Source organism: Epinephelus lanceolatus, chromosome 3, assembly GCF_041903045.1.
Source record: "Epinephelus lanceolatus isolate andai-2023 chromosome 3, ASM4190304v1, whole genome shotgun sequence".
Lineage (NCBI taxonomy): Eukaryota > Metazoa > Chordata > Actinopteri > Perciformes > Serranidae > Epinephelus > Epinephelus lanceolatus.
In genome coordinates this window covers 15,498,304-15,513,175 of record NC_135736.1, presented here as the reverse complement: position 1 = coordinate 15,513,175, position 14,872 = coordinate 15,498,304, and the positions used below count along the sequence as shown (strand labels likewise).

The 14,872-nt window shown below is 39.8% G+C and overlaps 1 protein-coding gene across 2 annotated transcripts in view; it reads right to left on the bottom strand.

Annotated features, from left to right (window-relative positions):
- Nucleotides 1-2,941: 2,941 nt before the first annotated feature.
- prkcaa (protein kinase C, alpha, a) overlaps nt 2,942-14,872 on the bottom strand; it is a 211,742-nt gene continuing 199,811 nt past the window's right edge. For both annotated transcript variants that reach the window (XM_033624304.2, XM_033624302.2), the window contains one exon: nt 2,942-4,295. In XM_033624304.2, coding sequence (XP_033480195.1) covers nt 4,131-4,295 — 165 coding nt within the window. In that variant the 3' untranslated portion in view covers nt 2,942-4,130. The remainder of the gene's footprint in view (nt 4,296-14,872) is intronic.

Sequence of the window (14,872 nt, the reverse complement as noted above, 5' to 3'; positions counted from 1 at the left end):
AAATAGTTTACAAATCTGCCTGAGCAAGGTGTTTCATTACTGTAGCAGGACTGTGTCATTGAAACTTTACTTGTGATTGGTATGCAGTATAGTTACAAAATCCTGCAATCACCTCTCAAAGAGTCTAGCTGGTCTAAGATCAGCACTCTTAAAGGGTGACATCAGCATTTTTCAACCTGGGACCTGTTTTCCCATGTTTTTGTGCTGAAGTGATTGATGTGAATATTAATTTTTTAAATTGGTCCAGTATTAATAAAGAGGGCTGCAGTCAGCAGCCGTGCAATGCACACAATGTTACCAGATGGGGCAATTGTGCACCATTATTGTACATCCTTTAAAAGAGGTTATTTTTGCCACAGACAGACTCAGATTGTCATTGTAAGTGTCTGAAGTGTCTCTTAGCCTTTGGCTTGATCTGGTCTGTTTGTGAATGTGTTTAAGTCTTACTCAAGGAAAAGTATTGTTCTGAAATCTCATGAGATGTGACTTGTTGCAGGAAGAAAACATTAGAAACGCAACATCGAAAATCTTTTGAATAAAACACTGAGCTACCTTTTCTGTACTTGTACTCTTGTCTTCCTGCAACAACTCATGTCTTGTAAGATTTCAGAGCGAGACTGCTTCTTGAGCAAGACTTAAGACACAATAACAAACAGACCAGATCAAGACAAAGGTAAAGAGACACTTCAGACATTTACAAAAACAATCTGAGCCTGTCTGTGGCAAAAATAAACACTTTACTGGACGATAATTGTCCCACCTGGTTACACTGTGGGCATGGTACTCTCTTAATGCAGGACCAAATTCAAAAGTCCTTGTTTGCATCAGCCACTTAGAAACAAAAGCATGGAAAAATAGGTTCCAGGTTGAAAAATGCCAACGTTATCCTTTAAGGTACCGGACTGTGGTGTGTACTAGCCATGTTAAATTTAGCCGGTATAGCGCTATGGTTACAGTTATAGTCCACCTTAAATCTGTGTTTTTGGTGTCATTAACCTCCCATATAGGTTTGTCCAGGCCTGCAAGCTGAAGGTGGGTTTGTTTGTCTAGGTGAAGACTGAGATGGATATTTTCATATAAAAAAAAAAAATACATTTGAAATCAAACTTTAATGTTTTGACACCTTTTTTTTTTTTTTTTTTTTTTTGAAAACTTTCAGTAAAAATCTGTCATTATTTTAATCCATTTAAAGTCAACCATGAATCTAAGCTAACCATGGGCATTATTCTTCAAGAAGGACAAAACCGGTACAAACTTCCAAGACCACAAGGGGTGACTTTTACCACTAAAGTTTGATTTTGAGTGGAGTATCACTCTGAGGTCGTACTGTAACTCGTTTATAATTACTAGCATGCAGCCTTTAGCGGATCACGTGCATGAATGATGCCTACCAACAGCATGCAGATACAGCGGGACAGTCAACAGCCAGACACGCATCCAATCAACACACAATTTGCAGTCATTGAATATGAATAAAGAAAATAAAAGCTTTGATAAATCTGCCAAAACAAGTAGAACAGATATATTTCACAACTTGCTCACTCTGGACTCTTAAAGACATCCAGCTGTTACAAAGTTGATCTGCACTGGGTTACTTTCGTCATTGTTTAATTTTTTTTTTCTTTTTTACACATACAAATATTGGTTTTATATAATTAATGTAATAAAAGCACATTCAGGTGTTGGTATAAAAACTGTAACTTGCTATACTCTTTTTAAATAACTCATGATTATTTACAAAGGAGTTATGCACTGATAGTAGATGCATTAAAATATCAATCTGATCTAATGAAAAAATATGTATGAGATCACAAAAGAAGAGGAGATTAAAAACTAATCTATTTTTAAAGACATTAAAGAAATTAAAAGGGGTGAGAAAATAAGTGATTTAACTCAGAATTATTGTGTTGACAGACTCCTAATGAGGGATGTATTAGTTTTTAGGACAACAAAGCATTGGCAGAAGAATTGCTTCTACTGGTTTGCAACTTCTCCATCTAAGAAAACTAAGGGCATGATATTGTATGCAGTATAACATTGGATGGTTAATACACAATGACATCATGTTATATTCCAAAAAAAAAAACAGTTTATCAAAATGTATATGTGTGTTTTTGTTGAGACATTTATGACTAATGGGAGGATTTGTAGTTCTGGGTGTATCATGGGACAGAGACAGTGGTTCACACTGACTAATGTTAAAACATGACAAACTGTAAACCTTTGATTTTTTTTTAAGTTTTTTTTTTAACTGAAGGAAGATATAAGAATGTCCTACCACTGCCCACATACTAAACTGATAACTGTGTGTCCACATAGTGTCCACAAAATTATTGACAAGAGAAGTATACAATCTGCAGCTTCAGTAAGGGCCAGAAAATTGGTGTGTGAATTATAACTGTTAGGGCTGGGCAATATATTGATATTATATCAATGTCATGATATGAGACTAGATATCATCAGATTTTGGATACTGTATCGTAAGTGTTGTCTTTTCCTGGTTTTAAAGGCTGCATTACAGTAAAGTGATGCCATCTTCTGAACTGACCAGACCATTCTAGCTGTTTGCTTTTATTCACTTAGCCATTATACCCACATTACTTATGATATTCATCAAAAATCTCATTGTGTAAATATTTTGGGAAATCTGTCCAGGTCCACATCTTTGAAGCAGCCCACTTTACCGAGTTTAAATTGACTGATTCGTCTGGTATCGTGACATGAGACATCAGTTTCTCGGTTAATATAAAAAACAATCAATGTGTGCAGTGGGAGGACTTGATTAGCCAATTAGCACCATAGGTGGGGCTAACTCGCTGTCAAGCTGCTGTTAAGCATTGTCAAGTGGTGCTCCAGAACTACGAAGGCTACAGACAAGATAGACACTGCTATTGACGCTACTCTAAATTGGCTGTCTTCTCAATATCACCTGATATTGTAGTTTTCTTTCCTTTACTTTGCTCTCAAAACCCTGGCAAAACAGGTATGTTGGCATGGCTACACATCAGTGTGGACTTAAAATGATGTAATACTCAGATTGATATATTGCCTCGAGTGATTGGTGAGGGAAAATCGTATCTCCCTCCCCCACAGAAATCAGTTAAATGTCAGACTGAAGATGGAAACAGAGTTTAATCAGCTGACAATTCTGTCTGGTGTCAGGCAACCTTACAACATTGTCGTAATATCGTTATCAAAGTATTTGGTCAAAAATATCATGACAAGTGATTTTCTCCATATTGCCCAGCCCTGAAAGTAGGTAAAATAGGGTAATAACTGTTAAGCTAACAAGCTAAGTTTTGATAGATTGGAATCAAACCTGATGCACTTTCATACCTATGTGTCTCACATATTTGCATTTTTACAGGCTGCATATTTTCTATAATTACACAACTGTTCAATCTTGAGTTGATTTGCTACGCACACTGGAAGTTGAGACTGGCTAGAATCATATTTGACTTAAAGAGAATTGTATACCTTCACCGTGAAATCAACAGGGGAAACAAACTGTAAACATGATACAGGAAACATTGAATTACAAGGTGCTGTTTCAGCGCCTGCACTGCCTGTCCTTCATATTTGGCTGTAGTCTACGCTGCCTTATGTGAGTGGTTCTGAGGTCATCACATTATATCTACGGTATACTGGAAACAAACTGTGACCCATCAACTAGATATGTAGACCATAATGTTTATCTTTTCCAGGACCATACGTCTTTAATATTCTCTTGCTTATATTATATACAGCCATTATTCTCTAAATGTCATCATATAGTGGCATAGATAACTAAAGCCTGACACCCTTCTGTCTCGGTGCCTCCAATTATGGAAAACCTTCAATACTAATTGCCGCGATAAGGAAGGGCATCCTTGTCTACAGTACATGCTCATCATTAAACTAAAGGAAATCATTTCTTTTGATGGCTGAGGATCTAATCTATATAATGTATACTGGCAAATATATTGTACAGAACAATTATGCATGCCCTACAATGCTGCTTGCGAATAAATCCAATACATAAAGGTTTACAGTGGGCCTTGATCAAGTTGTGGTCAGATGTTAGGTTGACGGTTGCTTTACGTGGGTGGCAGTGAACAGGGAGGTTCTTCTGGGACGCTTCCCCATCCTTCTCATACGCTGTTTATAAGCGACGGGTGTATAAACTGTGGGTTGATGAAAGAGAACCCTGCAAACTCGGCCTGGTCGATGTTGGCGATAACCAGCTCATCTGGCGGTGTGAGCTGGGGCTGGGTGCGTGTAAAGAACTTGTCAAAGTTCTCTGCTCCTTTGCCACACTGTAGAAAAGAGAGACAGGAGAAGGAAAAGTTAGACATAAGGTATGTAAAAATAACATGAGAAGTGCAAGCAGACCGACAAAACAGAACACACACGAAAAAACTGGAGCGCTGGCAGAAGTTTGTGTGCGCATGGCAATTCTGTGAAGGCAAGAGACGTTCAGCAGTTTTCAACTTCTTGGAACTTTTGACAAATCAGCCCAAAGCACAGGACACGCATTATCATTAAACATCATTAAACAGCCACCATACATCCTTTGTATGGTGGCTCTGACAGTCAAAACACAACCACATTTCAGAAAACACAACAGCATTTCAAAAACAAAAATAAGATTTCACGAAACACAACCACATTTCAGAAAGCACAGTCACATTTCAAAAAACAATACATTTCACAAAACACATTTTACAAAACAGCATTTCTCAAAACAAAGTTGAATTTTCACAAAATACTACATGATTTGTGAGATGTAATGTTTTCTGAAATGTTGCTGTGTTTTGTGAAATTTGATTGTGTTTTATGAAAAATTTTGTTTTCTGAAATGTTTTTCTAAAATGTTTTGGTTTTGTAAAATGTGTTTTCTGAAAAGTTGTTGAGTGACGTGTGATTGTGTTTTGTGGAATGTGGTTGTGTTTTGTAAAATGTAATTTTGTTTTCTGAAATGTGCCTTGTGAAATGTTGTTTTCTGAAATGCATTTCCTGTAATGTGTTTTCTGAAATGTGTTTTGTAAAATGTAGCTTTGTTTTCCAAAATGCTGTTGTGTTTTCTACAATGTTGTATTTTGTGAAATGTGGTTGTTTTATGGAAAATTCTGTTTTCTGAAATATGTTTCCTGTAATTGTTCTCTGAAATGTTGTTTTCTGAAATTTTGTTTTTTTCTGAGATTTGTTTTCTGTAATGTGTTTTCTGAAATATTGTTGTGTTTTATGAAAGTGACTGTGTTTTGTGAATTTTTTGTTTTGTGAAAAGTGGTTGTGTTTTGTGAAATATGTTTGTGCTTTCTGAATATTGTTGTGTTTTCTGAAACAATGTTTTTTGAAAAGTTGTTTTCTGAAATTTTGTTGTGTTTTGTGAAATGTTGTTGTGTTTTGTGAAATGTCGCTGTGTTTTGACCCCAGGACCACCCTTTCATTGTCATCACCAATGACATTGCTAAATGAAATCACACTGGGCTGTGCAACTAGACAATGTGCATGGACAATTACAACAAGCAACATTTGTGATTGTTCCCACATCAACCTGTTGTCTAATCAAACTGCATCTTCACCTGCCCCCCTGACCTACATAAAACACCTGATCCCCCACTTTCCCCACTGCTACATGCAGTAGGAGGCCAACAAGATTACATGCTCTACATCTCATTCACCTGAATCACAATGCACCCTTCTGAATACCAAAGCAACACTGACACAGCTGTGGAACAGCAATGCAGTTTCCAGTAAACAAAGGCCCAGGATTGATTCTATGGGGGAAATGGTGTCAGGACCTCTGCAAAGAAGCACATTGTGTTTGGTCTGACCTCATAACCTGCTGTGATGCAGCTTCTTTATCTTGGCTCAGAGGTTATTTGTACGCACTTTTTGTGCTGTTGACTCTCAAAGCTCATTATCATACAGAAGAAGGACATGATTCCTTGAACAAAAATAGCAACAGCATCAAGATGCATCAGGCTCACAAAAGGGTTAATTAGCGTGTTCATAAGAGGAAGGTAACCTGTCAGTGTTGAACAGGCGACATCAAAAGAGTTTTCATGTTTGTGTGATGAGAGAATAATCAAATGAAATCAAAGACATGGAAACACATCATGTCAAATGGTGGATGAATTAGCACTTAAGAGAATTTCTCAGCAAAGGAAGATCATGTGCATGTTCGTGGATGCGCATCTCAATTTGTTGCTCTAATGATATTCCCCCTGACTGAGGCAAATCGAACTTGACATGTAGCTTTAAAGATAAAAAGAAATGCTTTTAAGTGTTGTTTGAATAGTGAGTAATTAAATTGTGTTAGTACTGCAGGTGCAAATTTCTGTGACAGTAAAGTAAAGGTGCAATTTTGAAGATTACTGAGATTTGCGTTTACATTACTTATGTGCTCAGACCAGAGCAGAAGTACATATTGCACGGCTCAGTCACTTCCTATGATGCACACACAACCAGTTCCTGTTAAAAAAACCACACCAATGTCTGTATTATAGGCTTTCCGTCTAATAACCATTTCCATCATGACTAGAGGACCAGAGAACATGCAAACCAACTGTTTGATCTCTCTCCAAGATAATCTTGTTTATGGTGCTGTATATTTGCATGCAGTGATGCAGTTGCCAGTCGGTATCCTCTTTGGATAAGCTTTTATAGAGAATCTGCTCAGGAGGTGTACTCTCTAAAACAAGATTGCAAGCATGCCTTGGTACCTACCATTCTTTTAAAAACAAACAGGATGACTTCATTAATATGATCATGATGTATGTCAGCCCCAACCACACCTAGCACTAGTGTGTCATCAAATCTAAACCTGCATTAGCACTGTACTTTTAACTTATGGCCACAAACTTCTAAAAATCAGTCAATCTGGACTTTGCACTCTCTCTTGGGGACAGAAAACTTTAAAGAAGACTTATTGTCCTTACTTTTTTTAGGTTCATATTTGTATTTCGGGTTTATACATAAACATGTTTACATGCTGTAATGGTCCCAAACAACTTTATTTCCCTCCTACTATCTTCATCACCCTCTGTCGCCCCCCAACAGTCAGTCTTCTGTATCACTGCATTCCTCCACCGTCACTGCAGCTGGGAAAATGACTGTAATAGAGAAAAGTATCACTTTCTGGGGTCTGCCCATTGGTCCGACAGCTTATTATTCCGACAACCCATTGGTCCGACATCCCATTGTTCCGACCATATTAAACCCATTGTTCTGAAGTCCCGTTGTTCCGAAATCATCATGATGCCCTGTGGTTAAGGTCTGGTTAAGTTTAGGCACAAAAACCACTTGGTTAGGGTCAGGAAAAGATCATGGTGTGGGTTAAAATGAAAAAGAAAGTGGCAAACACATAAGCCGTGAGCCTGCTCCGCCTCAAGCCTTTCCCAGCTGACCCAGAGCCGGTGGCGGCGCACCATCAAGGTAGAAATACGCCCGCCAGGAGCCGTTCAGCACCGCGACGAGCTCCCTACACAACCCAGACCCCAGAGTTAATAACAGGAGGTTATGGTGTTTCATTCTCTCCTCTCTATGACACTTGTATCTCGACCAGTAGCCTACTTTTGTTGCGTTTGCTGATCCTCTATGGTACACAAATACAGTATAGCCTAGTATAATCACATATCGGAACAATGGGACGTCGGACTAATGGGATGTCGGACCAATGGGCTGTCGGACCAATGACATGCGCCCCACTTTCTACCATGAAAAGTCAACAACAAAAGCTTCAGATCACAACCAGACATGTTTCAGCAGGTATATGATCCAAAATCATGGCGAAAGGAACAACATCAGGGACCAAGACAACATTTCCCTGATGTTAGCATGTAGCTAACATGTAGCAGTGTAGGCTATGTAATGTAAACACTAGCAGTAAAATGCCTGGACTAGATGACCATATAAAGAAATCTGCCACAAGTTGATGTCAGCTTGTCTCGGAAGTGGAATGAAAACATTGGAAACAGAGTATTCAGAATGGTCTGAAGGTTGGTCTGAGGTTTTTGCTCACAGGGATTACTTTTACATACATTTACCTCATTATTTAAAACTTTTGGCAGGTTTAAATGAAAATCTGACATTGTAACATTGTATATATGACCAAAAATAAGGAAACCCTCATTTGGTTCCTTCTAAGTAGCAATACTTAATGTTCACTTTACACATTTGAGGGCGTGTTATGCAATGGCATCAACATAAAATTGCTGCAAATTATCATCTAGATGTGGTGTGTTACACCAGTGACTCTCCCCCTTAGTCTACAACTGGCTAACCTACAAAAAACATTATGCAAGTGTCCTCCATGAATCAAATCAACTTGTAATATGTCATTAGGGAACAGCAGATAAAGTACTTCTTTTAAGTTATTCTACTGTCTTAACTGCAGAAGGACTGAGAAGAAATGGAGCAGTGGAAAAGACAAAGAGCAAGCCCATAAAAAAGACAGTGGGGCTGTACATATCATCTTTCTCTGTCCTCATCAGTGAGTCCACCTACACACTGGGCTCACCTAAGTGGATGCATGCATTTGCAAAACACATATATCCAAATACGCACACACGCATACTTTATCCTAAGACCCAGTGCACAATCTTAACATTCATGTTCCCTTTCTGAGCCACTGTTCTGCAGCTGGCTGTCAGAACAACCGACTCTGTGAAGCCAAATGCCACGGGGCTCTGATACAGGGCTTGAATAGAAAGAGAGCAGGATGGCAACCATAGCACCTTTGGCACTGTTGCCATAGAAATAAACACTGGTGCATTAAACTCAAAATGTTGCTGTGACTGCTGAGACAATATTTCGCCAAACATGAAGTTTCACTGAAGTTTCAGGTTATATAAGCACAAAGTATAAAGCATTGAAAAGTAAGATATTGAAAACACAGCTTTTAGTTTTAATGTTTCTCTGTGATTTACCCTCTCTGTCTAATTGCCTAATGCTCACTCTAGAAACACATACAAGACTTAAAGGTTTATAAGTTTCCATTTTCCGACAATGACACTGGTGAATCTGTATACCCTTCTTTCGTCAAAAGCCTTTTAAAAAACAATCTTACCAATTTAGATACATTACCATGTGGGAGGTTTCTCGCTGAGCTTATTTGCTTGATATTTTCAGCTAATTGGTGATTTTTGCTCACATAAAACTGATGACAGAATATTAACGCCAATTAAACTTTTTCATGAAAGGAGAGATTTATTGTCATTTATTTAGCCAAGTTTGACTTCTGCTTCAACCATCATGTTTACTTCTTCAAAACAACCCAGCAGATATCACTCTCCAACATCTGTCCCTCTTCTGGATAAGTAAGAAGTAATATTAGCACTGACTGAACACAAAATGAAAAACCATTTAAGCTGGGCATACACTAAATGATTTTAGAAAGGTTGTTAAATTCCAACTCCTACTGTACGAGTAAATCGTCTGCAATGTGAAGTCAATATTCATGATTTATGTGCTCACACTATATGGTCCGATCGTCAAGCCACAATCTAAGTGCTCACACTGTATATGTAAAGTAGACAATAAAATGGCCTAATGGCCCTTGTAGACCGTTCTGGCTATTAACAATTGTCAGTAAAGATGTGTCTGAAAGCTCCTGGGCAGTTAGAGGTTTGTTTGCTAGTGGTGGTCTGTAATGTTACACCAGTATGGTTCACAAATCCAATATTTCTCTTGGCAATTGACAGATTTCTCCATCAAAGACGCAAGGTAAGCTGTTGCCACAGATCGACTAACCTGGCCTCCATATACTCCGTCCATATGACGAGTTGTGTTACTATGGCACTTTCAGACGCTTTGTTTGCCTATTTGCGCAGGCACAGTGAAAAACTGACCTTGGAGAATTGACTCCTAACTTTGCTTCAACTATGCAAGAGCCTGACGATGGCCAACCAAATTTTGGACACATTAGAAATTCATTCAAACATACACTGACCGGTCGATCGCAGTTACTTGGGCCATGATCTGCCCCTGTACACTGCACAGCAAACAAGGCCTGATGAAGCTGAAATTCCATCTGACTCAAAAGTACAGTGCATGGTCAGCTTTAGAGTTCACAGAAACTGACTGGCTGACTCATACAGATTTTTATCTAGTACAGGAAAACGGCCACTACCACTGTAAACCTCCTCTTATGATGATTTATTTAAAAAGAAAGTGTGAAAAGGACATTTTTAGAATTGCCATGAGACATAATGTCACATTGATTTTTTCAGTCCTTTCCAATCAGTTTAAATTGTTGGTACATAACTTCATGACCAACTGTGACCAGGCTTTGAAACTCTTGACTAACTTGTGACTAATTGGCCTTATCCACTGCTGCCCTACATTCACGGACAAGACATGGAAGTGTGTGTGTGCATGTTTGTGTTTTATGTGAGTGTCAGTGTGCCTGTGTGTGCCAGCAGCGGCTTGTGTGTCAGTCTTTGTGTGTTTAGAAATGTCTGGCTGCGTTTGTCAAGCAAGCACAGTGTGGTATAACAGTACAGACATTTCTATATTTACTTTCGTCTTTTTTTTTTTTTTTTTTTTTTTTTTATTGGTGAGGCCAGACAACACACGTCAGGTGATTTAACAGAAGTGAACACAACAGAACATAAAAACATTGAGACACAGACATTTCTAAAGTGCATGTGTGTGTGAGGTTTTTATAAATGTCTTCCCATGACTATTGTCACTGACAGGTGACGTCCACTCCAAGCCACTACCACCCTGTCAGAGCGGATAGAAGACAGGATATACACTTTAAAATGTGTTTGTGTGTCTCCGAAGGTACTCTCTCTTTCCCACATAGCAGGTACCTGATGGGTAGTCTCCAGCATCCTTCAACTGCTGTGTCTCTCCTTCTCTCCTATCCTTGTCTTCTTCTATCCGTCATTGACCAACTGTCACTCAAGCAAAGTGACACACTGTTCACTCCGACTTCCACCGACAATTGCCAGCACTGAGATGTGCCTTTTTTGGATCACAGTACAGTTACTCCGTGTGACACCGGGCCTCTGTTCTCAAGTGATATTCCTACCAGTGTGTAAAGCGAAGCATATGCAGAGTGGAGCTTCAGCTGGCAAACTGGCGGAGCTGAGTCTTTGGAATTTTTTGGCAAATGTAGTTCAACGTGGTCTTTTTTAAGGTCAAGACGCGCCAAACCGATGTCAAAGAACCAGTGCTGACGAAGAACGGCCGTTGCATTGCCTAACATCACCTGTGTCTCGGCCAAAAAGTTGAACTTGAAGACAAGGCAAAGACTACAGGCCAGCAGCCAACTAGCGTATACACTTTGCACCTGCATGAGAGCAAGTAACTTTCAACACCAGCAGACTGTGGTAGTCTGTATTTGTCATCAAAAAAGGAAGCCGAAAGGCCAACGGCTAGTCGATGCTAGTTAGCCAGTTGGCACATCAACAACACAACCTGATGGTTACAAATTAGATTTAACAAAAACAATTATGAACCGGTTCTGCTAAAGAGCTCATTGGCTAAAAAGAATGATCCTACCCTAATATAACAAGTGTGTTTCAATCTCACGCCCTCTTAACTTTAGCTGTTTGTTTGACATCCTCTCTTCTGTTCTCTTCACGTCCACGGAGCTGAACTGCCAATCAGAGTATTTCACTCTCTACCAGCTCAGACACTGATTCAACATGCTGAATCTGCCAAAAATCTGCCAGACAGGGGCCAACTAGCGGCAACAGTGCGGGACACACCACAAAAGCTAGGACGACAGACACTTACCGACGGCCCAACGCTGACCAACAGCCGACATGTGGCTTGGTGTGTCAGGGCCCTAACAGAGAGGTTGTGGGACTTAGCATTTTGTATTTGCTTCTCACAGTACTGAGTGCTGAAAGTAAAAAAAAATAAATTCTGTTTTGTGTGAGAGTGTCCCGGACCTTGAATACACTAGAAAGTATTTTATAAGAGCTACTCTTATGAGATAAAAAAAAAAAGCTAAAAAGATTATCCCAGCAAGAACAAAACCAGAAAATGAGATTATGAACTATGGTCATGAAAATCTGCCCCACTGCCTTTGTGATATTTCCAGAAACATATAAACTAAACGCTGGTCTTACATCTCCTATTTTCTCATGGTGAGATTCAGCCAACCCTTATGGGGTGAGACCAAAGCTATTATGCTGTTGAAACATCCTCCCATACACGGTGACACAGTGTCCTACATGGGTTTTTGACCTACTTTCTCTCATCTTTAATCTCCCCCTCTCTCTCTCCACACACACAGACGCGCACGCCTCTGCACTCAAGCATATTAAAAGAACACTCAGCTACTTAGGATGGTAAATGAGTGCCTGCCTCCAATAAGAGTTGTGCCATGACTCTCCCTCTGTCTCTACCTCCCTCTCTCTCTCTGAAGTCACTGGCATGAGAAGCTTTCTGTTCTTGTCATAATCTCCCGAACATCTTGCTTTGTTTTGATGAAATGTTTGCTTGTCATCAGCAGCTCACAGCTCACAGAAGGGCATCAGTCATTTGTACTTAAGATATTATTGAGCATTGAACAGAGAACAATACTTCATCTGCAGTGCAGAGTGGGGAAGTAACAAGTTGCAATGCAGTATAGAATTTTAGTTTATTCCACATGTGCAGAAATGTTTTACTGACTTCTATGGAATTTATCTACAACTGAAGACTTAATTAGAACCTTACATGAACATGACCACTTGTACTTTGGCTAAACACATGATCCAAAGAGTTGGACTACTAAGTAAACTAAAAAAAACCTGATCAGAACATCTTGGTCTCGTTTTAAGCCAGTTTCACATTTACAAACTCCTGCGGCATCGATGCAGATGTAAAACTTCATACAAACATTTTCTGACAAACAATCTGTTGAGAAAGTAAATGCAGATTTAATGATAGTGGTGATAGAAAATTCTCATGATCCCAAATTAGGGTCATGTGAAGATATGACTACACTTGAGTATTGCTATGCTATGTTTTGTGATACTTAACAGATTCTCAAAACACTGAATTGATTTTAATCAATGATTTACAGTCAAAGATTGGGGGCAGTAGTCCATTTTGTGTTGTGTTTAAGCCCAGTGGCAGGGCTGAAAAATGAAGCCAACGAGAAAGTGCCAAAAACTGCAGTTCTTTGAATGACCACTTGAGGGTGGCTCTGGAAGGCAGACAATCCCTATACACCCCCATGGTAAAATGCCCATGTTTATGGCCTGGTGAAAAAAATGGTTTTGGTCTCTGTAGCTAATTTCCCCATTTTTGACAACTGTACAGGGGTGAATTTCTATATAACTCACTCGTTAACATTTTATTAAGGCTTAAAGTTACACTTAATTATGGGCGGGCTGCTTTGAGTGACAGGCTGTCTGCCAATAGTGTTCTCAGCTTCTCAGCCAGATCCACCCCTCGCTCCTCCACTGCACCAGCCTCTCGACCAAATGTGGTTGCCTCTGGCTCCAAAAAACCAAGATGGCGACAACAGAAATGCTGAACTCGAGGCTTCAAAACAGGACTCCATAAAGCCATAGGTGATGCTATGGTAGCTACATCCATTACTTTTTACAGTCTATCGTTTAAACTCCCAACTGCTAGATAGCAGTGTTGTAATCTAACTTAAGCCATCTGACTCTTCCACTCCAACGTAACAACACATCACTCGCGTAAACACAAAGAACAGGCCTACAAAATAGGAAGAGTCATAAAGCAGATCTATATATCTATAGCTTCTAAAATTAGATTGGACAAAAACTTTCAATATCGCAATATACTGAATCGTGACCCTGTATCAAGACATATATTGGATCGCCAGACTCTTGCCAACACACAGCCCTACCCCAACTTTGAAAATAAATAATTAAATAGAAAAAATAACTACATAAACAAACTGAAAATGCTCCCTCTTATGTCCCGTAAGCTAAAAGAGGAAAGGCAGATATGCTCAGTCAAGTTGCAACAGTCTGTGCCTCTCATTTTCTTACAGCTACAGTGACTCACAAGTCATCCGTATTGCCTTCATTTTCTCCGTGTGTGTGTGTGTGTGTGTGTGTGTGTGTGTGTGTGTGTCCCTGTATCCCATCAGGCATGCGCATCCCTTCCTTGGACACTGTTCCAAGACTTCTGTGCAGTGACTAAGACCTCCCACTCTTTCTTGCCCTGACTCCCTCCCTTCATTCACTGCTCCCATCACTATCAATCAGCAGCTTCCTATTTGACCTACTTTCTCCATCTCTCTGCTCCCTTCAGCCATAAGGACGTTCGGCCATCCACAAGTGGTTGTAAAACGCGTGTGTTATACTCACAAAATTTGCCTGATTTCACACCAACACTGCTCGCTGAGATGTGGCTGGCATTTAATCATGTGCTTGGTTTGTTACCTGCATGGTGACAGCATCCAGCACTGTAACTATGGATCAACTATGGAGCCTGCACTGACACTCGTTCTACCACACACGCTTTGTCCTCTGTGCTGTCTGAAGCTCTGGTGCTATAAATACAGATGGTTTAAATGTCTCAGCTGGGTGCAGCCGGTGTATTGATTGCAATTCCACAGCTGTCACAGGCAGATGAAGTGAGATTGAGCAGGGATAGAACCACAAGGGAAGAAGAGGATGAGTGGATTAGAGAGGCAGGGTTAGACCTTGTGAGGGTGAGAGGGAGGTTTATAATGATAGCCATTTGGTGGTAATGGACTCAGGAACAGTGCTGTATTACATGGCACAGTGAGATGGACATGATGGATCATTATAGAGCAGGTTACGGTGGTAACAGAGAGCATTCATAGGTTCTTACTCTCTTTTCACCTCTCTCATCTTTCACCCTTATCTGCATCGGAAACCAGACGCATGCAAGCATGCATTGTGCAAAAGGACATGCCCGTTTGCATGCATCCTCCTCCCTG